The sequence below is a fragment of the Phycodurus eques genome, chromosome 5 (assembly GCF_024500275.1).
Source record: "Phycodurus eques isolate BA_2022a chromosome 5, UOR_Pequ_1.1, whole genome shotgun sequence".
Lineage (NCBI taxonomy): Eukaryota > Metazoa > Chordata > Actinopteri > Syngnathiformes > Syngnathidae > Phycodurus > Phycodurus eques.
In genome coordinates, this window is record NC_084529.1 from 10,788,371 (window position 1) to 10,812,610 (window position 24,240).

The 24,240-nt window shown below is 40.8% G+C and overlaps 1 protein-coding gene across 3 annotated transcripts in view; it reads left to right on the forward strand.

Annotated features, from left to right (window-relative positions):
• Nucleotides 1-499: 499 nt before the first annotated feature.
• hydin (HYDIN axonemal central pair apparatus protein) overlaps nucleotides 500-24,240 on the forward strand; it is a 123,375-nt gene continuing 99,634 nt past the window's right edge. For all 3 annotated transcript variants that reach the window (XM_061677469.1, XM_061677470.1, XM_061677471.1), the window contains exons 1-17: nucleotides 500-554; nucleotides 763-887; nucleotides 2,241-2,360; nucleotides 2,615-2,749; nucleotides 3,403-3,602; nucleotides 7,648-7,772; nucleotides 9,823-10,012; nucleotides 10,236-10,374; nucleotides 13,502-13,601; nucleotides 14,115-14,233; nucleotides 14,328-14,551; nucleotides 15,388-15,455; nucleotides 16,251-16,492; nucleotides 17,806-17,906; nucleotides 22,224-22,359; nucleotides 22,861-23,025; nucleotides 23,116-23,274. In XM_061677469.1, the coding sequence (XP_061533453.1) occupies nucleotides 789-887; nucleotides 2,241-2,360; nucleotides 2,615-2,749; nucleotides 3,403-3,602; nucleotides 7,648-7,772; nucleotides 9,823-10,012; nucleotides 10,236-10,374; nucleotides 13,502-13,601; nucleotides 14,115-14,233; nucleotides 14,328-14,551; nucleotides 15,388-15,455; nucleotides 16,251-16,492; nucleotides 17,806-17,906; nucleotides 22,224-22,359; nucleotides 22,861-23,025; nucleotides 23,116-23,274 (2,322 nt within the window). In that variant the 5' untranslated portion in view covers nucleotides 500-554; nucleotides 763-788. The remainder of the gene's footprint in view (nucleotides 555-762; nucleotides 888-2,240; nucleotides 2,361-2,614; nucleotides 2,750-3,402; nucleotides 3,603-7,647; nucleotides 7,773-9,822; nucleotides 10,013-10,235; nucleotides 10,375-13,501; nucleotides 13,602-14,114; nucleotides 14,234-14,327; nucleotides 14,552-15,387; nucleotides 15,456-16,250; nucleotides 16,493-17,805; nucleotides 17,907-22,223; nucleotides 22,360-22,860; nucleotides 23,026-23,115; nucleotides 23,275-24,240) is intronic.

Sequence of the window (24,240 nt, forward strand, 5' to 3'; positions counted from 1 at the left end):
TTTGGGAGTCTTGAACTGGTATCGGTATTCTTCCATCAATTGCCCGAGATGACTCCCATTGTGTATTTCCTTTAATGTCTACCAGCAACTACATGCCCATCACATCAAATCATATGGTTTGTGTTCTTTATTACGACGGTTTTGAACCTGACAGTACTTTCGTAATGAATACTTTGCGCGGCGCTGAGAAGTTTTTTTAAATTGTTTTTTTATTTATTTATTTTTTTAAACCTACTATTTCTTATGTCGCTATAGCGACATGACATCATTTGGGGACCCCTTTATGAGCAGTACCTTTCACACAGATCACGGGGCTTCTTTGGTCCGTGCCTGGTTTCATGACGTCTTCAAAATGACCTTCAGGTCAGTAACTTTCGCTAGAAGTCAGGATTTATGAAGTCATGTTACGCTTGTGTATCAATGATCGCCCCCCCCCCCCTCCATATGCTGGCCAATCGGAGCACGTGTTACTGAGAGGTTTCGCGATTGAGTCGCCACGGTAACAGCACACAACCGACGAACTTCTGATCCCCAAGTCAGAATTCTAGAGCCGGGTGAGACTTGTTTCTTGTCCTAATTATTCTTTTATTTCGTCATCTCAAACGATGTATAATTTGTTGTTCTATTAGTGAATGTATTGTTTGGCTGGGACAGGGACGTCCTTTATCTGGCCCACATTATACTGCATTAGAGTAATCGGACAACTCCTGTGAATCGAAACAAAGTAACATGTTAGACGATGGATACATATTTGGGTTACAGGTGACGCTTATGTTTACACACAAAAGATGTTGCAGTCTAGTAAACTGGGCCTGATAGAGGGCAACGAGATGCATCCCCCTCGAATCCTAGAACTACTTGATCCGAGCAAGACAACCCACCAAAAGGTAATAATGAACCATCCCGAACATTATGGCTTGTTCATATACTTAACCAAATGAAAAACAAGGTTTATACTATTTTTTATAGGCATTGAAAACAAGTCCTTTTTTAAATTTTTTTTATTTTTTATTTTTATGTTTTATTTTTTACAGATCGAGAGTGTCAACCTATGTGTACCAATGACAGCAGTGACTGCATCGTAAATGATGAAGCATATAATGTATTTTTGAGACTACACTAGTCCCCTGATTAAATCAATAGATTTGATATGATTGTGCCAGTACTGGGACAAGTAAAAAGGTGACAATGACCGTAACCCGACCTTGGATCTCAGCTACTTTATTTAGAATTGTTTTACAACACAAGATCTGCGATTAGCTGGCTGTGTGTTCCTCCCACATCCCCAAAACATGCGTGGTAGGTTAATTGATGACTCTAAATTGCCCGTAGGTGTGAATGTGAGTGCGGATGGTTGTTTGTTTGTATGTGCCCTGCGATTGGCTGGCAACCGGTTCAGGGTGTACCCCGCCTCCCGCCTAAAGATAGCTGGGATAGGCTCCAGCAGCCCGCGACCCTAGTGAGGATAAGCGGCTCAGAAAATGGATGGATGGAACACAAGATGTTTGAGGTTGCTGACCTAGAAACTATGAATGAATTTTCCTCATGTTTCATGATATGTCACTAATGCACACATCATCAACTGTCTGTTGAGCAAGCAATGTGAGTGCTCTGAATTTTGGAATCTGAACAATGAATAGGGTTTGCCATTCAACGGATGGGGTGGAATGAAAAAGTATAATGTATGCTCTCACAGTTGATTGTGATCAGCACTTGCAGACCTTTTTACACTTAACAATTATGTAAACATTCATTTGAGAGTTATTCGTTTGGAGCGATATACAGTATGATGACAAGCGAATAATGACCAGAACTCAGGGAGCACTTCTGATGTCTCATCAGATATCTTAGTTGACTTGAAGGAACACTTCTGATGTCTCATCAGATATCTTAGTTGACTTGAAGGAAGAAATGCAGACCATGCGTGACAAGGGTAATGCGAGTACAGCATATACGCTGCGATTGGCCACTGACTAGTCCAGCATGTACCCTGCCTCTGGCCCACACTCAAATGGGACAGGCTCCGGCTCACCTGCGACCATAATGAGGACAAGTGGTAGAGAAAATGGATGGATAGAGGGAGTACAGAATGATTGTATTATTTGTACTGTTGAATGTCTTGGGTAATTAGTTTTGAAGCTCTAAAGTTTAATCTAAAGAAAGAAAGAAATGGCTCAGTGCATCAGTATGCACACATTAAAAATAAAAACAAAAATCTGTTTTCACTTGTATGTTTGCAGATGTCCTTGGTAGATGTAGATCAGTCACTTTTCCAGCCCCACCCCCCCAAGTTAGTCTTCAAGAACTTCACTCCTGCACAGTCTTACAAGTTACCACTGCAGCTGTTCAACAATGATAAGGTGTGGACTTAAATGAACAATTGAATTGACAACATGTGCTCACCGGGATATGGACCAAAGCAGCACATGTATTTTTTTTTTGTGTATGTTTTGGAGTATAGTGTGCTTGGAGATGTATTGGTCCTGTATAAAACATGGCATGAAATAACAATGTATAAAACATACTTGAGTGTTTCCAACTGTGTTGTTGATGCTCTGTTGATTTGGGACTTTTTATAATGCTTTTGGCAATTTGGTGCTTGTTTCCTGTCAAGATATCACGCCATGTGAGACTGGAGCACCAGGACTCAGCTTATTTCCAAGTTGAAGGTCCAAAGGAGGCAAAGAGTAAAGTGGCAGCAGGACTGTCAGTGGGCTTCACAGTCTGCTTTACTCCACAGGAGAACAAGGTACCTTCACTTTCAAAAAAATACTTTCTGATTGATTGTTTCTATGTTTCAAAAGTTGTGGTATTTGTCTCGACATGAAGACATTTTCAATCATTTATTTAAATAAATACTGAAAATAATTTTAATCACACCTGCTGTATGATTACTCTGTTGTTTTGTTATTTTTCATAATCAACAAATAATGTAGTTGTGGACCTCAATAGACTCTTATACAGTAACATCCCAACATAATTGCATATAATAAGAGGTAACGGTACCAGACGAGAAATCAGCCAGTGTGTGTATTTTCCACAAACAAATTACCTAAGTCAAGAAGATAAAATGCCATCCTCAAAGCTGTGCTGACCTGACCAGTGCAAACTTGGGAAGGAAACACATTGTTTTTGAATGCACAGGTTAAACAGTAATAATAAATATTTGTTGCTGTTGTTGTTGTTCTTATAACCTAATCTAATACCCAATTTTCAGTTCAAATACCTGTTTTTCCATTGCTTAGAATGTGTACAGGGTTAGCACTAATAATGGATGATTTATATATATATATATATATATATATATATATATATATATATATATATATATCTGTTCTTATAACCTAATCTATTAACCAGTTTTCAGTTCAAATACCTTTTTTTCCCCACTTTTCTTTACAGGACTACCACCATGCTCTGTTTTTTGTGACGGAGCGAGAGCAGTTTGAAGTGCCAATCCATGCCATTGGCCCAAGAGCCAGTTTGAACTTCCGTGATGAGTTGCATTTACCTGACTGTCTTGTGAAAGGCTCCACACAGAGAACTCAGCTTGTACGCAACGTCGGAGATCGCGTAGCCATCTTCAAGTTACTGACACAGAGGTGACTACTGATATTAAAATCAAGTTGTGAATTAATGCTAATTATATCCATCCATCCATCCATTTTCTGAGCCGCTTCTCCTCACTAGGGTCGCGGGCGTGCTGGAGCCTATCCCAGCTGTCATCGGGCAGGAGGCGGGGTACACCCTGAACTGGTTGCCAGCTAATCGCAGGGCACATAGAAACAAACAACCATTCGCACTCACAGTCATGCCTACGGGCAATTTAGAGTCTCCAATTAATGCATGTCTTTGGGATGTGGGAGGAAACCGGAGTGCCCGGAGAAAACCCACGCAGGCACGGGGAGAACATGCATCAGAACTGTGAGGCTGACACTCTAACCAGTCGGCCACCGTGCCGCCGCTAATTATATGGAAACATATATTTAAAAAAATCATATTTATACCTGTAAACCCAACACATTGATTTATAGTGTAAATAATACGGATGTGAATCTCCTCTGCCTGAAAGTTTATGATGCAATATGTTTTGCATTACCTTCTCATAGATTTTAAGGGATGATTATCCTCTGTGATCCATAGTGCAATGCATTTATGCAAATGTGCCTTTTTTTTGAAAATGTATTTTTAATTGCTTGTACACAAGTAATAGTAGTAGTAGTAGTAGTAGTAATAGTAGTAGTAGTAATGTCTCGGGAGGGCTTGCTCAGCCAATGACATAACCAAGTACAGTACATGTTTGAGGTATTCGATAATGTGTCCGCAGCACTCGTTAAATGCACGGATCCCCAACACTAATTCACAAGTGTAACTCAGCGGCTTGGTTGTGAAGTTCAGCCTCCACATGAGGTAACATAGGTCCTGCTTCTAGTGGGCTCACCACCTGTGGTGGGGCCGAGGGGGTTGGGTGCTTAGAAAGCTGGGTGGCAGCTGAAGATGTCCGCCAAGTAGGGGTTCACCCAAGTGGATGAGAGAGTAGTCTCCCTCCACCTCTGGGTGGGGGAATGGGTCCTGACTGTTGTTTGCACCTATGCATCAAAAAGAAGCTCAGCGTAGCCATCCTTTTTTGAGTCATCAGATAGGATTCTGGAGAGTGCTCCCGCTGGGGAATGCCTCGTTCTGCTGGGGGACTTAAAAGCTCACATTTGCAATGATAGTGAGATCTGGAAGGGCGCGATTGGGAGGTACGGCCCCTCCAACCAGAACCTAAACGTGTTCGGTTATTGGACTTCTATGCTTGTGACCAGTTGTCCATAACAAACATCATGTTCATAGATAAGAATGTCTATACGTACACTTTGCATCAGGACATCCTAGGCCACAGTTAGATCGACTTTGCAGTTGCAGCCACATGTCTCAGACAGTCGGGTAAAGAGAGAGTTTGAGCTGTTAACTCATTTCCTGGTGGTGTGTTGGTTCTGGTGAGGGAAGTTGCCGGTGCGACCTGGCAGACTCGAAGATATTATGATGGTCTCCTGGGAACGTTTGGCAGAGTCCCCTGTCAGAAGGAGTTTCAATTCCCACCTCTGGCAGAACTACAACCATGTCCTGGAAGAGTTGGGGGACATTGAGTCTGAGCAGACCATGTTCCATGCCTCCATTGTTGAGGCGGCCGACCGGAGCTTTGGCTGTAAGGTGGTCTGTGCCTGTCATGGTGGCAATCCCTGGACCCATTGGTTTACACTAGTGGTGAGTGATGCCGTCAAGCTGAAGGAGTCCTATCGCATCCTTTTGGCCTGTGGGACTCTGGAGGCAGGTGATAGTACCAGCAGGCTCAGCAGAATGCAGCTCTGGTGGTCACTAAGGCAAAAACCCGGGCATGGGAGCTGTTCAGTGAGGCTATAGAGAAGGACTTCCTGATGGCTTTGAGGAAATTCTTGTCCACTACATGGCATCTCAGGCGGGGGAAACAGTTCATCATCAACACTGTGGATAGTGGGGATGGGTGCAGCTGACCTCGACTAGGGATGTTGTAAGTCATTGGGGAGAATATTCAGAAAACCTCAATTCTGTTTCTGATTCTGATTCCACCGTTCTGCCTTTCTATGAGGAAGCAGAGTCTGAGGACTCTGAGGTGGGTTCTCCTATTTCTGGGGTTGAGGTCATCGAGGTGATTAAAAAGCTCCATGGTGACTGGGCTCCAGAGGTGGATGATAGCTGTCTGGAGTTAGCCTTCCTCATGAAGTCTATCCATGGGTTCTGGAGAGGGGTATCCGTTGTGAAGTCGAATCTCAGATTTAGAAAGAGCAGTGTGGTTTTCATCCTGTTCATGTAACAGTGGACCAGCTCTTACACCTTCAGCAGGGTCCTCGATGGTACATGGGAGTTCGCCCAGTCTACATGTTTTGTGGACTTGGAGAAGGCATTGAACTGGTTCTTTCAGGAATTCTATGGGGGGAGGGGGGGGGGGGGGGGGGGTTGGGAGTATGGGTTATCAGACACAACATTTCGGTCCCTGTACGGCCGGTGTCAGAGTTTGGTCCGCATTGCTGGCAGTAAGTTAGATTCATTTCCAGGAAGGGCTGGAGACCCTTTGTCACCGATTCTGTTCATAAGCTTTATGGACAGAATTTATATGCCCAAGGCTTTGAGGGGGGTTCGGTTTGGTGGTCCCATTATTGCATATCTGCTTTTTGCAGATGATGTGGTTCTGTGGGCTTCATCAATATGCTATCGTCAACTCTCACTGGAGCGGTCAACAGCTACATGTGAAGCAATTGGAATGAGAAGCCGCGCCTTAATATCTGAGACCATGGTACTCAGATGGAAAAGGGGGGAGTGCCATCTCCAGATTGGGGATGAGAGTGTAGGAGTCTAAGTAAATTGCCGTCTTGTTTACGAGTGCGGGAAGAATGGAGTGAGAGAGAAACAGGCGGATCGGTGCAGTGTCTGCAGTGATGCGGACTCTGTATCAGTTTGTCATGGTGAAGAAGGAGCTGAGCCGAAAGGCGAAGGTCTTGATTTCCAGATCGATCTACATACCCACCCTCACCTTTTGTCAAGAACTGTGGGTTGTAAAAGAACAAGAACATGAATACAAGTGACTGAAATGGTTTCTATTACAGTGTGTCTGGGCTCTCCCTTAGCGATAGGGGGAGCAGCTTGCTCATCGGGAGGGACTCAGAGTAGAGTTGTTGATCCTCTTTATCAAGAGGAGCCAGGCATCTGGTTAGGATGCCTCATGGACGCCTCCCTGGTGAGGTGTTCTGAGCATGTTCCACTGGGAGGAGGCTCCAGGGGTGACCCAGGACATGCTGGAGAAACTATGTCTCATGGCTGGCCTGGGAAGGCCTTGGGATCCCATCAGAAGCTCTGGATGAAGTCGCTGGGGAGAGGGAAGCCTGTGCTTCCCCCGAGACATGACCTCGGATAAGTGGAAGAACTGGATGGATGGATGAATAATTAATTTTAAGATATTTAAATTCCTGAAATTGGCTGGCGACCAGTGTACCCCACCTCTCGCTCGGAGAAAGCTCGAATAGGCTCCAGCACGCCCATGACCCTAGTCAGGATAAGCTGAACGGAAGATGAATGATTGAATGAATATTTAAATTAGTTGATTGAAGACTCTAAATTGCCCGTAGGTGTGAATGTGAGTGCGAATGGTTGTTTGTTTCTATGTGCCCTGCGATTGGCTGGCAACCAGTTCAGGGTGTACCCCGCCTCCCGCCTAAAGATAGCTGGGATAGGCTCCAGCAGCCCGCGACCCAAGTGAGGATCAGCGGTAAAGAAAATGGATGGATGGATGGATGGATATTTAAATTCATTTTAACTTTTTTCACATTTTGTTATTTAGGATAATGCTGAGCACTTCGCTGCAGTTAGCTACGGTTCTATATTGCTGCAGCTAATTAGTAGATAAGACAATACCCTATTATTGAAGCACCAACCAAAACTGCACCAATTGCAGTGCTCTGACAGTTTACCTGTAATTGTTTTACTCGTATATAAAATCGCAGATAGTTGCTCCAATTTTGAGGAGTGATTAACTTTCTGTCCATGCACACTTTGGATAAGTTCAAAGGCAAACACATTGTCAGGTACAAAAACTAATCACTCTGTGACCTTGCGTTATATCTATTTCAGTCCTTTTTCAGTAACTCCCTCCTCTGGAACTCTTGATGTTGGCGAAAGCATGCAAGTCACCGTGGCTTTCAATCCGATGACCGCAGGAGACCACCGTCAGGATCTGTTGCTATACTATGATACTGGTAAAATGTAAACGTCTTCTCAGACAAACAGAACAGTCCAGTTGTGATCGATACAATGCCCCGAAAATCAAATGATTTGGAGGAATCAGAATATTCACAGGTTTCAGATCAAAAGATGGGCATGAAGAAAACGTTCAGAATTCCTGTTTTTGTTAATGGTGTTTACATCTAGATGTGTTAAACAACTCAGGACGGAGCACCTTTTGTTTGAAGCCACCCACTTTTCAAGTGAGCAAACGTATTGGAACAGACATTATTAAATTAACTTAAAGTGAATAACATTTAATATTTGGTGGCATAACCCTTACTCGCAATAACTGCATGAAGACTGCGATCCACTGACCTCACCAGACTGTTGCATTCTTCATTTGAAATGCTTTTCCAGGCCTTTACTCCAGCCTCTTTCAGTTCTTGTTTGTTTATCCCTTCAGTCTCCTCTTCAGGAGGTAAAGTGCATGCTCTATTGGGTTAAGGTTGTTGACTTGGCCACTCTAAGACCTTCCACTTTTTTCTCCTGATGAAGTCCTTTGTTGTGTTGGCAGTCTGTTTAGGTCATTGTCTTGTTGCATGATGAAGCATCTCCCGATTAGTTGGATTAATTGTTCTGTAAATTTCCAGACAAAATGGTTTTGTAGACTTCAGAATTCATTCTGCTGCTACCATCAAGAGTTACATCATCAATAAAGACAAGTGAGCCCGTTCCAGATGCAGCCATCCAAGCCCAAGCCATGACATTACCTCCACCATGCTTCACAGATGAGCTTCTGTGTTTTGGATCATAAGCAGATCCTTTTTTCTCCATACTGTGGCCTTTTCATCACTATAGTAGAGAATAATCTTGGTCTCATCAGTCCATAAAACTTTGTTCCAAAACTTTTGTGGCTCATCTCTGTACTTCTTTACAAAATCCAATCCGGCCTTCTGATTATTTTTGCTAATGGGTGGTTTGCATCTTGTGGTATGACCTTTATATTTTTTCTCTCGAAGTCTTTTTTGAAATGTGGATGGTGATACCTTCACCCCTGCCCTGTGGAGGTTGGCAGTGATGTCAATGACTGTTGTCTTTGGGTGTTTCTTTACAGCTCTCACAATGTTTCTGTCATCAACTGTTGTTGATACGCTTGGCCAACCTGTTCGATGTCTGTTGCTCAGTACACCAGTAGTTTCTTTCTATTTACGTACATTACAAATTGTTGTATTGGCTATGCTCAATGTTTGTGCAGAAGCTCGGATCGATTTTCCCTCTTCACTCAGCTTCAAAATGGTTTGCATTTCTACCATAGACAGCTCTCTGGTCTTAATGTTTGCTTAACAGCAAATGCAGTTTTCACAGGTGAAACCCAAAACCAAAAACAAGCACTATTTAATGTTTAAGCAATCAATCTAAAAGGCAACAACTGAGCAACTAGAAACACCCATCAGTCACATGTTCCAGTACTTTTGCTCACTTGAACAGTGGGTGGCTTCAAACAAAAAGTGCTCTGTCCTGAATTGTTTAACACATCTAGATGTAAATACCATGAAATAAAAGCTGGAATTCTGAACTTTTGTCTCATATTCATCTTTTGATCCAAAACCCAAATGTATTCAATATACAACAAAAACAAAGGAAATGACCTTGCCGTGCCAATACCTTCGGAGGTGGCTATAAATCATATTAATCTCCTTACGTAATTTTGGACTGCAATGTGCCTTAAAAATCTTATTCTCATTTGAGTATAGGTGAGGTTATTTACCTTTTGACCCTACGGTGGCAAGAGTCAGACCATGCCAAAAATGCCTTATGAAATGTTTAATTTAAGTTAGGTTTTGTTTTTGGTGGTTGTTTCAGGATATGTGTCACGAGAAGTAGAAATAAAAGAAATAAATCAAATATAGTACGGTATAAGCAATTTTCATGTGGAAATTCTTGGCTTAGTTTACTTTCTCTGAAGATCAACTTACATTTATTTACTCAGGTGTTAGAGCTGTTTGATTTGTTATTTATTTATTCCCCAAACCCCTCTACTCTAATAGCTCCCCACCCCCTCACTTCATTTCCTTTGTTCAGGTGAAGATGTGTACATCAGCCTGCATGGTTCCTGTGGGGAGCTGAAGCTCAATTTAATTCCCGAAAACCTTGATTTGGAAAAGACCTACATCTCCTTGTCAAACACACACACGGTGTCCCTCACTAATAGTAGTGATACTACTCTTAAGTATTGCTGGACAACATGGTCAACCCAACTGGAACAGAACAAGTGAGTATACTTTACAAAAGAATGACATTATACAGTGGTTCTAACTTTCCTGCATTTCCCAAAAAAATATATACTGAACAAAGCACACACTAACAAAAAAAATGTGTCTAGATCCAGAAAGCATACTTTCACAGTATTTTTACTCATAGCTTACAGTACTTGTTACTTTCTCTCTCTCTATGTACATGTTGCATTGTCTTTCCCTTCCCTTTCTCCTCTCCAGGTATTGCGCTGCACTAGAGCAGCAGCAGCGGCAGCATGTGGATTCACAATTGCTTATTCCCTGCCAGTCTGACCCCACAGCCAATCATCGAACTGGCCTACTCTCTCTCGCAAAAGGAAGCATAACAGTAGAACCAGCGGTGTGTGTGACTTCCTCTTCTGCATCCTCTCACTATTTTTTTCAGGGCTGGCCCTTCGATTTTGGTGGCCATGAATGAGATTTTATTCTCTTATGTGGCCCCAAATTTAGAAATACGTGTCCTATTCACATCACATTCAGAGACCAAAATGACATCTAATTGAGGTGAGCATGTAAACTATTTGTGCTTAATGACTACAGTGGAATAAATAGTTTTAAATGGACAGATGGGACAGATGATATTTGTAGATGAGGTAAAAAGAAATGGTTAATGTGTATCAATAAGTTTATTCTAATAAAATAATATTTTGTTGTTTGATAAAGTTATAATTTTTAATTCACAATAAATCAATTACTAACCAATTATTTAATTATAAACCTGAGGATAAGCGGTACTAAATGGACAGATGGGACAGATGACAATTGTAGATGAGGTAAAAAGAAATGGTTAATGTGTATCAATAAGAGTTTGTTCTAAAAAGATAATATTTTGTTGTTTGATAAAATTATTATTTTTATTTACAATAAATCAATTAGTAACCAATTATTTAATTATAAATCTGAGGATGAGCTGTACAGAAAATGGATCAATGCATAAATAAAAACTAAATCAAAATGAATACAAATGTTTATTTTTATAAGAAAATCACGCTCATTTAATTATTTAGAATAAAATTAAAAATAAAACTTTTTGTATAAAAATGAACAAAACATTGTTAAATGTGTAATTTTATTAATATTTAACCAATCAACCAGCTATTTAATGAGAAAATGAAAACAATACATAAAATTAAATTTGTTTTTAATTAACCCATTTTAGGAAAACGGCTAAAATTTATTTAACGGATATTTGTGAGTCTTGATAATGTCAATGCTTAGCGGGCCAGATTAAATAATGCAGCAGGTCCCCTGTACTTTGAAAACCCCTGATTTGGACTAGTCTCTTTCTGAGCTGCCGCAGTATGTCTGTCATAATCAGTGTTGGGATGATTACTTTGGAAATGTAGTTGGTTACAGTTACAAGTAACCCTTTATTATATCATTACTCTCTCAAAGTAATGTAACTAATTACATTTGATTGCATTTTGATTAGGCGGCACGGTTGCCGACTGGTTAGAGCGTCAGCCTCACAGTTCTGAGGACCTGGGTTCAATCCCCGGCCCCACCTGTGTGGAGTTTGCATGTTCTCCCCGTGCCTGCGTGGGTTTCCTCCCACATCCCAAAAACGTGCATTAATTGGAGACTCTAAATTACCTGTAGGTGTGACTGTGAGTGCAACTGGTTGTTTGTTTGTATGTGGCCCTGCGATTGGCTGGCAACCAGTTCAGGTTGTATCCCACCTCCTGCCCGATGACAGCTGGGATAGGCTCCAGCACGCCCGCGACCCTAGTGAGGAGAAGCGGCTCAGAAAATGGATGGATGGATATATTTTGATTACTTTTCTTAATTTTAAATGAATGCACCAACCCTTGAATATTTCCTCTAAAAAGTGGATTAAAACCATATGTCTTGATTTTTTGAATTATCCACATGTGCTCTTTACACAAATAATAAACTTGACTGCAAAACACACTGAAATGTAAATACATAATACATAATGTGTTTGTTGCATTACATGTGTACAGCATGTGGAAAACCACCATATCATGCCATGTTGACCTAATGAAAAATATGCACAATTTAGACAAGATCGCTTCGTCTGACAATCCAGATAAGTCAATGCAAATAAATGAAGGAGGAAGTGATATGAAAAGGAATCCGAGCTTTTCCAGCCATTTTTGACATGTAACTAAAATTGTAATCCTGGAAATTTCTAAAAGCTACTTTTATTTAACATGTTTTTCAAGTAATGTACTGGATTATACATTACTAAATTATGAAATCTAGTTACATGTAATTCCTTACTCCCTAGCACTGATAATAATTTTATAAAACATAAAATATGAGTTCAATCACTTGACATTTTGTGAAATTATTTATATTACACCAATACAGTTAACAGCTGTTTAACTGTGAGGGTGATTCACTTTTCCCACTGGGGGTCACATTGTTGCTTTTATGCAGTATGCTCTGCATCGACACAAAACTCCCATTAGCAAAAAAATTATATATTGCTACACACAAAATTTGCACCAATGTCAAAAGTCGTGTGATTATAGAGATGGCTGGAGGATGAAGATTTATTCTGACTGAGTTTGACTACAAGCAATAGGCTCCTCTGCTATCAGAAATTTGTTTGGGAATATATAACATATCATTTGAGATTTAGTTGTGCATCAATGTAGATGGGATCGCGGAGAAACAGACAAGCTTGCTTTAGGCGGGAGCCAGTAGAAAATCAGGATTTAGCATACAAGTGCAAGTGAGCAGGTTAAGTTTGCAGAGTCTGTTACTGCTGGGACCGAGTCAGAATTTCTCTTCTTCTCTTCTTTGAACCTGATAGTTCAGACTTTCCCACATCTCAGGGTCAACTTTTTTTTTCCACATAACCTGCTTGCTGGAATAGCCCTCAAATTCCCTGCACAGCCACAGAGGATAATTTGCTTTGAGGGTCATATAACCCTGTGAAATAACTCGTTCCACTGCCACTTTCACATCATAAGATCTTGACAGCCTAAAAGAGACACACAATCGAATGGCTTTTGAATTAAGCTCAATAAATAACATACTACGCCATTTACACGAGTAATGGTATGTCTTTGGTGTGGACATGTGGCCCCCCCCAGCGGTTCTGCAACCGCATAAACGTTATGCCACAGGCTGGCCCTGATTTTTGTTACTGCTATACCATTGTTTGAAAATATGAGACTGCTATAAAGATAATAATTGAATTGAAAAATTGCAACACTTTTTAAATAATCTGGAAATTAACCATAAAAGCATAAATGCAGATGGCAAATGTTTGCATCCAAATAGATTTAGCTGTTTGCAAATCAGACTTCTTAATGTCAAGATGGTCATATTTGGGCTTACATGCAAAGAAACCTCAGATAGCCTGCCCTACTACTCCAGGCCCTATTTTTTCAGTATCTTCAATCTTCATGTGAAGAATTGTATCTCACTTTGTCCTCTCGTTTTGCATTAACTATTAACTAATCCCTATTTCCCATTTTCTGAATATGGCACAGTTGGGAGAAATATGGCCGAATACCACAGCACGTTTCACTGTTGTTTTCAAGCCGGATGAAGCCAAACTATACCAAGAAACCATATATTGTGACATCACGGGTAAGTTTTTGGCTAGAAATCATGACAAACCTATTGGGTTAAAACAAGCATAACAATTAAATAATAACTAGTCTTTATTGAGCTACTGATTTAACTTGCAATGTACAGCAACTATGGGAGATATGAATAATTTTTTCTTCCACATGGATATGCCAAATTTTACTTTACAAGAAAATTTTCCACAAAAACACACAAGATGGGGGTGGCCATCAAAGTTTCCGAGTTCACGGCCACCCCGGCCCATCCCCTGGCTCCACCCCTGACAGTAGCTACATATAAGGGTGCAATTTCTAATTTGACTTAATTGCAACGTTCAGGGTGTAACTTGCCTCTCACTCAGAGTCAGCTGGAATGGGCTCCAGCACGCCCGCGACCCGAGTGAGGATAAGCGGTACGGAAGATGAATGAATGAACGTGACCTTTATACCACTTGTCTTCTTTGTTTTCCTCTGACGACCTGTGTTTCATGTGTGATGAACATTCTTGCCAATTCTTGTTATGCTTTAATTTCAGGCCAGAAATCTTGCATACCTCTGACAGCCAGAGGTGAGGGTTTAGGACCTGTAGTGCAGACCAAGTGTAACCTAATGGATATGAAAAACATATTCATAGGCCACACTGTCTCTTACGAGGTAAGGCTTTTATTGTCAAGAAGGATGTACCTGTCAGTACATGCTAATGATTGTAACTAAATGTCATAACCCTTTTAAAACTGGATTACTGCAGGTCCAGCTGTCCAACCACGGGCTGATTGATGCCCCTTTTGAGTTATCAAGCCCTAGTACCACTTTTGGTCAATTTTTCTCCTTCACTCCCACGAAAGGTGTTGTTTTCCCCGGGGCTTGCCATATGGTTAAAGTCAGCTTCCACAGTAATATTTTGGGAACTTTCGCTGAAGACTTACTGCTAACTGTCACAGGGCAGCCTCGACCACTTACGCTGACCTTCAGGTGAAGTTAGAATGTAATACTGCTCTTACGGTGAAAAAACAGTGAGGGCCCTATTTTCGTGAACGGCGAAAATCCGGCGCAGTGGGCGGCGCAACTGCGCCAGAGCGGGGTTGGACCAGTGTGGGTAAGTTAGTGGATGAGCGCAGGCGGCAGATCTGTGGGTGGGTGGGCTGCCCCACTGTGGTACTGTTTACAGCTACTTCAAACGCCGCCAATCAAAGCGACTCCTCTCATTCCCTTTAAATGTGGCGCACTCACAGTCTCGCATGGAGACATCTCCATGATGTGTATAGCAGCGATCTGTGTGTGAGTGGAGCATTGGATCTCTTGGCAGGGTGACAACAGACAATGTGGGCAGGTATACAGAATGAACTGGTGATAACTGCTGGTGACCTAAATAAGCCCACGAAGCACAGTGTCAGTCTGCCTGTGCTCGTATCAAATTCACCAAAATTGTGTTTGACCAGCAGTCTACCTTGTACCAGTATTTAGGCATGGTCTGAGCAGGGTTAAGTTTAGATTGATTGCCACCAAATTGTCTCTCCGCCAGATGCATGTCCAAGGACAATCTTTCCCTGCACCAGAACGCCCAGACTAGCGGAGACTGGTCTGCCAAATTGAAAAACATGGAAATCATAATATGCCGGCATTTGCACCCCACCACAGATGCGCCTTCTACGAAAATAGAGCCCTCAGTCATTGATAATGAAAATGCTTTCAACATTGTAATCAAAATACCTTGTATGATTTTTCACCATTGCATAATTGTTGTTCAATTTATGCTGTTTTTATATTGCAACCATCTGATGGTTTAATGTTTTTGTTTTCTGTTGTAGGGGCTGTGTCATAGGTCCCACTTTTCACTTCAGTGTTTCAGAACTCAATTTTGGCGATGTAGCATTTGGTTAGTATATATATGTTAAAGGAGACATAATATACATTTTTCTAAATAACAGTTCCCAGTTGTCATAATAACATCAAGTCACATCTGTGACATCCGCTTGTCAAAATACCCCAAGGATAAAGAATTTTAGCAGAATTTTCAAGTTTTGTTTTGAGCTTTGCTAAAGCCATCTGGTTTTTAGGGGGCGGTGCTGTCTCGCATGCTGCTCATAAATGAGCAATTGCCCATCTACTGCTGGGTGTGCAACACAAATACAGCTTTGCCTGGGGCTGTGACCAGGCAACAGAGAATTTACTTTTATTTTGTTTAAATATTTTATGCCTCCGAAAAAGGTACCCTGTTTCAGTGTCATACTGTCATAGCTTCTGTTGCTATGACAGTTAGTGTTGAAGCTACTGTAGGAGAATGATCAAGACAAGCTGCTTCTACTTGCAGAATGAAGCCCTGAGGGTGGAAATGAAGCGTGTTCCTGAAAATAAAATAAAACATTTTTACTCATGGAGGCAGCACCTCATACACAACACTTAATTTTACTTGCTAGGTGGGGTGAGACTCCAGACAAATGTCTGTATACAAGCAGTTAAAAAGTCAAATCTCCAAAACATGTCCCTTTTAGGTTTATAATTTTATACATTCTCTGGATACTAAACAGTGTGACCAGTATTTTTTCCAGTAATTTGACAAACCCAGGTTTACTGAAACAAAATGCAATCAACTCCAGAGGCTTGATTAGGTTTTATGTGCATATTTGATATTTTACTTTTCATATTTATATTTATTTATTTATTTTTACAGGTTTCCAACAAACAGAAATTTGTACCCTCTTTAACACATCCTTTGTCCCAATGAACTTTTCCCTGCGTGTTGTGGGAGATGGAATGGGGTCTCCCAGTGTGACCAGTGACCAACAAGTGTGTGAGCTGTGTAGGAACAACTGGCAAGGTAGTGCTGCTCACGACCTCGGTGCAATGCCTGTTGAGTTCACTGTCAGTCCTGATGTGGGCTTTGTACGGGCCGTGGCGGATGTCAGCATCAAGGTACAGAGTTCTATTTTTTTATTCGTAAAATTTAACAATTTTAATACTTTTCTTGCGCTCCAGCACAATGAAAAAAATAACATAAAAAGCAACTTTTGAATAAGTGGATGGCGGCACGGTGGACAACTGGTTGGAGCGTCTGCCTCACAGCATGCAAACTCCTCACAGATCTGCGGCAGATCACAGTTCTGAGGACCGGGGTTCAATCCCCGACCTCACCTGTGTGGAGTTTGCATGTTCTCCCTGTGCCTGGTTGGGTTTTCTCCGGGCACTCCGGTTTCCTCCCACATCCCCAAAACATGCATGGTAGGTTAATTGGCAACTCTAAATTGCCCGTAGGTGTGAATGTGAGTGCGAATGGTTGTTTGTTTGTATTTGCCCTGCGATTGGCTGGCAACCAGTTCAGGGCGTACCCCGCCTCCTGCCCGATGATAGCTGGGATAGGCTCCAGCACGCCCGCGACCCTAGTGAGGAGAAGCGGCTCAGAAAATGGATGGATGGATGGATGAATAAGTGGAAGTTTATTATTGATAGTAAAAAAAATTATACAGTTTTTGAAGGTCCTTACAGTCTGATGTTTATTTATTTATTATTATTATTATTTATTATTTATTTATCCACATTTCCTTTATTGCCCCTTACCCTAATTTAGTCTGTTTTAACATTAGTAAGTTATAACACTGATTGTAATGAGATGTAAAGTTTTATAGCAAGCACTTATTAACAAATAAAAATTTACTTTTAGTATCTTTAATGAATATTTTATTTAAAGACAAGAGTACATTAATCACCCACATTCTGGGCACTGTTATATAATAATGATGTTTAATACAACAGCTGGATAAAATAGTCTGCCTTTAGATCTATACCACTGTACACTACAACCAGAGTAATAACTGTGTTGTTAAACGAATACCTCTTGACACTGACATTTACATTGCATCTGAGCATTATTATCTTCATAAAGGGAGAATATCTGATAGAGCTCTTAGACTGAATAGAATTATTGTATGTGGTGCGATATTGTATCACAATGTTGTTACCAGTTGGCATGTCTTGAAAATTGTGATATTACCTTTGACATGTTTTGAGTGTAATTTCACTTTTTTTTTGTTTTTTGTTCTTGCTATATGCAGTTAAAATAGTATTTAGTGTATTTGGTTGTGATGTGATTGCAACCTGATTTCCGAGACAGATTTTACAAAAGGGTTTTATCTAAACAGTAAACTACTGTATATGTCTGTCTATTTTGTCTAATCTTTCTAATCTATCTATCTAATCTATGGAAATTTGTTTGTGCATTATCTCAACAGGTGACACTGTGCTCCAACACTGTCAAACATTATAGGGTGGCTCTGGTGGTAGATGTTGAGGGTGTTGGAAAAGAGATCATGGCTCTCCCCATTAATGCAAGGTAAGAAATGTAGAAAACAAACTGAAGCTAGTAATAGTTTTATTACGTAATTCCATTCCGCGGTGGACGACTGGTTAGCATATCCGTCTCACAGTTCTGGGGACCGAGGTTCAAATCCTGGCCCCGCCTGTGTGGAGTTTGCATGTTCTCACCGTGCCTGCGTGGGTTTTCTGCGGGTACTCCGGTTTCCTCCCACAGCCCAAACACATGCATCGTAGGTTAATTGAAGACTCTAAATTGCCCGTAGGTGTGAATGTAAGTGCGAATGGTTGTTTGTTTCTGTGTGCCCTGCTATTGGCTGGCGACCGGTTCAGGGTGTGCCCCGCCTCCTGCCCGATGATAGCTGGGATAGGCTCCAGCACTCCCGCGACCCTTGTGAGGATAAGGAACAGATGATGAATGAATGAATGAATTCCGTTCCGTAGTTCATTGTGGCAGAAACTGTTGCTGAAGATTTTGGCTTGTCAAACAGGTTCAATGCAGACTAAAATTGGATTGGCACTGACAATTACAAAGACGAAATATTTTTTTAAATGTAAGTAGAAGTGGGCAACTTTGGAGAATGCGTAGCTATTATGTCTCCCTTACAGTATAGAGGTTCTTGGTTTTAATCTTGGTGTGGGCCTTTGGTATGGAGTTTTTATGTTCTCCCTGTGCTTGTGGGGTTTTTCTCCAGGTACTAAAACTTCCTCTCATGTTCCAAAACCACACGTTAGTTCATTGTTAATCATAGTTCATTGTGAGTGTTAATGTCAGCTGGTCAATAGAGGGTGCTAGGGTGCCACCCCACCCCCGCAAGGTTTTCACCACATTACTTCCCTTTAAGACTAAACATTAAATACAAATGCTGATAGTATAATAAAAAACATTGAAATAAGCAAGAAAAAGTAGTATGAATCAAAATCTAAATTCTGTAAAAAACTTATAGGCCAATTGCACTTACCTCCTTCGTAATGAAAAGTTTTGAAAGAATGAAAGAGGAATAATTACTGAAGGAACCATGTATTTTATAATCACCTATTACTTTCGAGGTTCCATGCGTGTTCGTTTTCGTGGAAGAACTACAATTATAACGCGTTACAAGTCAACCAATGTATTCCTGACAGAGGAGTCTATACATTTTACAGAGCTCTGGGTCAGCAGCTACGCTTATCCTTGCCTCAGCAAAGACAGCACAGACTGAACAAAGCTCTCTGTTCTTGCCCCCCACTAATACAATGTTTCAAAGAGGAAGTATGGGATTCCTGTCATCTGATTGGTCCAACGCCGACTGTTGTCCTCGATGGCCATTTGCCGTCTCCACAGTCTTGCATCTAATGTTTATAGTGGCTCCCCGCAGTCATTGTCTTCCTTGACATCTGGTTTCAGCTGGATCAGTATCCATCCTGCTGGGAGCTTTCATGCATCACACCCCCAGACCCTTATCTGATTTACATTATATGTTATACTGCAATAAACATCCTTGTCTATCCTCCAAACCAGTTACCCACTGAAACTCTATATTCTCTTCATTACACTAACTTTAGGAAAACTAGATCCATTGCAGCTTGGACAAATAAAGGCGTTGAAGATGCCAAGCACTTCATTTTAGACAGTGTACAAGCATCTTGAATAACACAAATCCCATGCAAGACTTTTATTTGCTGATTTTAGCTCTGCTTTTAACAAGATGCAATTACATATTTTAATTGAGAGGTGTGATGATTGATGTCTTGACCTAAATGTGAAAAGAACCAAAAAGAAGAAGAACCATCCGGACTGTTATGGACGCAAAGTTCAAAAACCAGGATCTGTGATGGTATGGGGCTGTGTTAGTGCCAATGGCATGGGTAACTTACACATCTGTGAAGGCACCATTAATGCTGAAAGGTACATACAAGTTTTGGAGAAACATATGCCGCCATCCAAGAAACATCTTTTTCATGGACACCCCTGCTTATTTCAGCAAGACAATGCCAAACCACATTCTGCACGTGTTACAACAGCGTGGCTTCGTAGTAAAAGAGTGCAGGTACTAGACTGGCCTGCCTGCAGTCCAGACCTGTCTCCCATTGAAAATGTGTGGCGCATTATGAAGCGTAAAATACGACTATGGACACCCCGGACTGTTGAACAGCTGAAGCTGTACATCAAGCAAGAATGGGAAAAAATTCCACCTACAAAGCTTCAACAATGAGTGTCCTCAGTTCCCAAATGTTTATTGAATGTTGTTAGAAGAAAAGGTGATGTAACACAGTGGTAAACATGACCCTGTCCCAGCTTTTTTGGAACGTGTTGCAGCCATAAAATTCGAAGTTAATGATTATTTTCTAAAAACAATCAAGTTTATCAGTTTGAACATTAAATATCTTGTCTTTGCCGTGTATTCAATTAAATACAGGTCTAACATGTTTTGCAAATCATTATTCTGTTTTTATTTATGTTTATCACAATGTCCCAACTTCATTGGAATTGGGGTTGTTTGTATATATATATATATTTAGTGTGTATATGAATGCACTTCATATACATCACTTCACAAACTCTATTGAATTCAATTAGTGTGCACATGCTGCACACAGATCACAAATTCCCCTGCACCCTTACCGCATTGACAACTTCACCTAATGTGCCGATCATCAGAAGCTAAAAGAACTAAATGGAACTTTGCTTATTTATTTACCATATCATGTGATTAATGTTGCCCACTCGGCGTCCATTGCAGCCTGTTCATCCAGGTCGCCGGATCATTTCCTCCTCCCTCTGTAATCCTTTTTCAAGGTTTGTTCATCTTCCCAAATTACTTTTCTTGCCCGGATGGGGATTTTACACCAGAGGATGTTTTGGATCTCTGTTAACTGTGGGCTTGAGCTCCATTAAAGGCTACATAAATAAACTTGACTTCCCTTTAGCATGATAGTGTTTCAGAATGTATAGTCAAGCAGTGTCTTGAAAGTGGTGGATCTTCAGCCAAGCTGCCACGTTTTGGGTGGAGAAAATTCTGAGTGGCTCGCTCACAGACACTTGTTCAGAAATAACAAAAGACTGACTTGGTTGTGTTTTATTTTTGCAGTTGATGGGTGGGCAGGCACTCCAGAGACCCAAATTTTTGTATACAGTGGTGCCTTGAGATACAAGGGTAATTCATTCTGTGACCACTCTCATATTTCAAAATATGTTTCACAAATCATCTTTCCCCATTGCAATGAATGGAAAATCAATTCATCCATTCCAATCCCCACAAAACCTCAAAATTCATTTTTAACATGATTGAATGAATGTAGTTTATTTTAAAGACCAAATGCAAAAAGATAAACAAAAATAAATTCAAAAAGACAAGCAACAGTGTTCGAAAAGGAGTAGGAAAATGTAAAACATATATCCTTACCCAACATGTTTTTTTCCAGAAGCAATATTGCACTCATCATTATTGTACTGTAAAAAAAACGTTCTAACATTTATCAAACCATCTTATGGTGTATTACTGCCTCTAACTGTCATTGTCCTTCCACTGTAAGGAAACCAATGTGAACTGGTGGAGGCTGGATGTTGTTAAGTGCAATGCAAACTAGAACTAGTAGACATTCCAACAGCTTCTTCCCTCTTGCGATCAACTTCTTAAACACCTAACCTATAATTCCATTACAATAAGATGGCAATTTTTTGACTTGAGTTCGTTGTCACATTTCTGTGGGGCCAATTATGTATTACTTGTGCACTCACTGTGGTTGTCTCTCCATGCTGCACTATTTGCATATACTGGCCACTCATGCCAGAGTAGCATCTGCTCCATTTGCACACTGATTGAGGAGTATCCGTAACATTTGCACAACCAACATTGTCCCAGATGATCGCACTACTCGTCACTTTAAACCGCATACACTCCTTGAAGTCTCAGCGCCCTTTGCACAATGGTCCTTTCACCGGACTATTGCAATATTAGTCATTTGAACTGCTCTAAGTGCTAGAGGACTCTGCATCTTTTTGCACAATTGTTTTTTGTCAATGTCTTTATGTCTCCAAAGTGTTCTGTAAATTGACTGTCTGTTGTACTAGAGCGGCTCCAACTACCGGAGACAAATTCCTTGTGTGTTTTGGACATACTTGGCAAATAAAGATGATTCTGATTCTGATCTCACGGTGGGGGTCTGAAGCTTGCATCTCACATTTTACTCATATCTCAAGACAAAAATATCTATCATATCTAAAAAAAAAAAAAACATGTAGGTGAAGGCACTCGTATCTCAAGGCACCACTGTACAAGTAATTAAGTCAATGTTCCATTATATGTATGCAAGTGAAGCTCAGAACCCCATTCCCTCTCTGCTCTGTGGACAGGTGTATTGTTCCAGAGATCATGGTGGAGACTCCAGTCCTAGACTTTCAGAAGTGTTTCCTCAATCACCCTTATGAAAAGAAAGTACGCCTAATGAACCAAAGCTCTCTGCCTGTCTGCTATGGCATGCTGGAGCAGGTAAAGCAGTTCACTGTTGCTGTTTTTTTAAAAAATTTTTTTTACCAGGAGTAGAAGGAGTGACGAATAGCTGACTTTTGAATTCCACTAGGATACATGAAATTATAGTTTGTTCATTGCCGCATAGATTTGTGTGTGTTTAACCGTGATTAACACGTTTGGGATCATGTTCTGATTTTATGTGTTTTTATCAGTACATGGGATTAAAACTAAACACTCTTTCCACAGTTTTAACAACAAACACAGGGCATTTTTTCAAGAGTGGAAAGACTGATAAACATTTAATATACTGTACCTTCTTCAATAATATGTAGCTATTCAGCACTATAAATTGCCATTTCATAAACGTCTTTATGGGATAGAACGACATTTTGCTCATTTATGATCAAGAATGTCTATTTTTTTATTTTAAAATACAGCTATTAGTGTGACAGTATATGCACATATACAGAGGCTACATGTGATACACAATAATTGTATACATTATTTCCCCATGTTTAGGAATATGAAGAAAGCCCTTCAATGATATTTGGGAGTTCTTTATCAAGGGGAGTGATTCCTCCTCACAGCTCAGCAGACCTTCCTGTGTTTCTTCTGGTGAAGGATGTTGGAAAGCAGCATCACACTCTGTACATTGCTCTGTTTGGCAGTATCCACCCACCACAGGTAAGTGCGTGCAAACATACCATTTCCTTGTAATTGCCATCATGTTGTCTTAATATAGTATTTGTCTGTGTATCTCCTGTTCTCTATCAGGGGGTTGTCTTGTCATGCACAGGGCGTGGTCCTATAGTTCACCTTCAGTGCCAGATTCAACAACTGGAATTTGGCAAAATACCTGTTCTGACAGATGTTGCCAAAACCCTTCCCCTGTCCAACCAGTCACCTATTCCAGCATGCTTCACAGCACGCATGGTACAAACACTCAACTCAGATCTGCCGCTAAAATAATGCCATAGTTTATTTAAAGTTGCACTAAACAGGCCCAAAAATTTAATGTACATTCCACACAGCACAGAGAAGAGTCATGTTAACAAGCCTGCCAAATGTTAATGAATGAAATAAAAATCCCTCAGTATGTAAAATCAGGCCTCAAAATTTTAATGATAAGGGTCACCTCTCAGCTCTGAGATGCTGCGGGCGTGTCGAGTGTGTGTGCCAAAAGGAATCAAACATACTGACGGGGTGATAGCTTATACGATGTAAAATCACGTTAAGGCTCTACTTCAAAATTGAATGGTTATTGTGGACTATAATCATAAAAATAGGCACACAAATCAACTCGTTGATGACATAATGTTCCAGCTGAAAATGGCACCTGACACAGCGGGATGGTAAGAGGGAGCCCAGGTAGTTAGACAGTCGGCACTGCCCCATTCACAAGTACCAAGTTACCCAAGAAGCCATGTTGTCTGTGGTGAAAGTTTACAAAACTATCCATCATAAAATGCGCACTACAGAGTCAGACAGTGGTGTTAATGTTCAGCTCGCCATCTGCGTGTCTTTTCAAAGTCAATCCATCGCTTTTTAATTTTTTGGGACCTTAAAAAAATGTCACAGACCTGTTCCATAAATTGAGGCATCCAGCAAAGGCGCATTTACGGGGTGCAGCCATCGTTAGCTTGCTAACTGCACGCTGGAGTGGTAAATGGGCCTTGTTATGGAAGCTAAGCACAGCTAACTCACAACTGAGCAGCATAGCCAAACGAAAAGACATCACTTTGTCCTTATATAGTAGGGGAGGGAACTCGCGCGAGAAACTATATGCCCCTGCCCCGTGATGTCATGGGACTGTATTTTAGCCCCGCCCACAAAATCAGGAACATTCAAACGGTGGAAAAGATGCTTAAGCTATATCTAAAAAAAATTCTGCACTATATT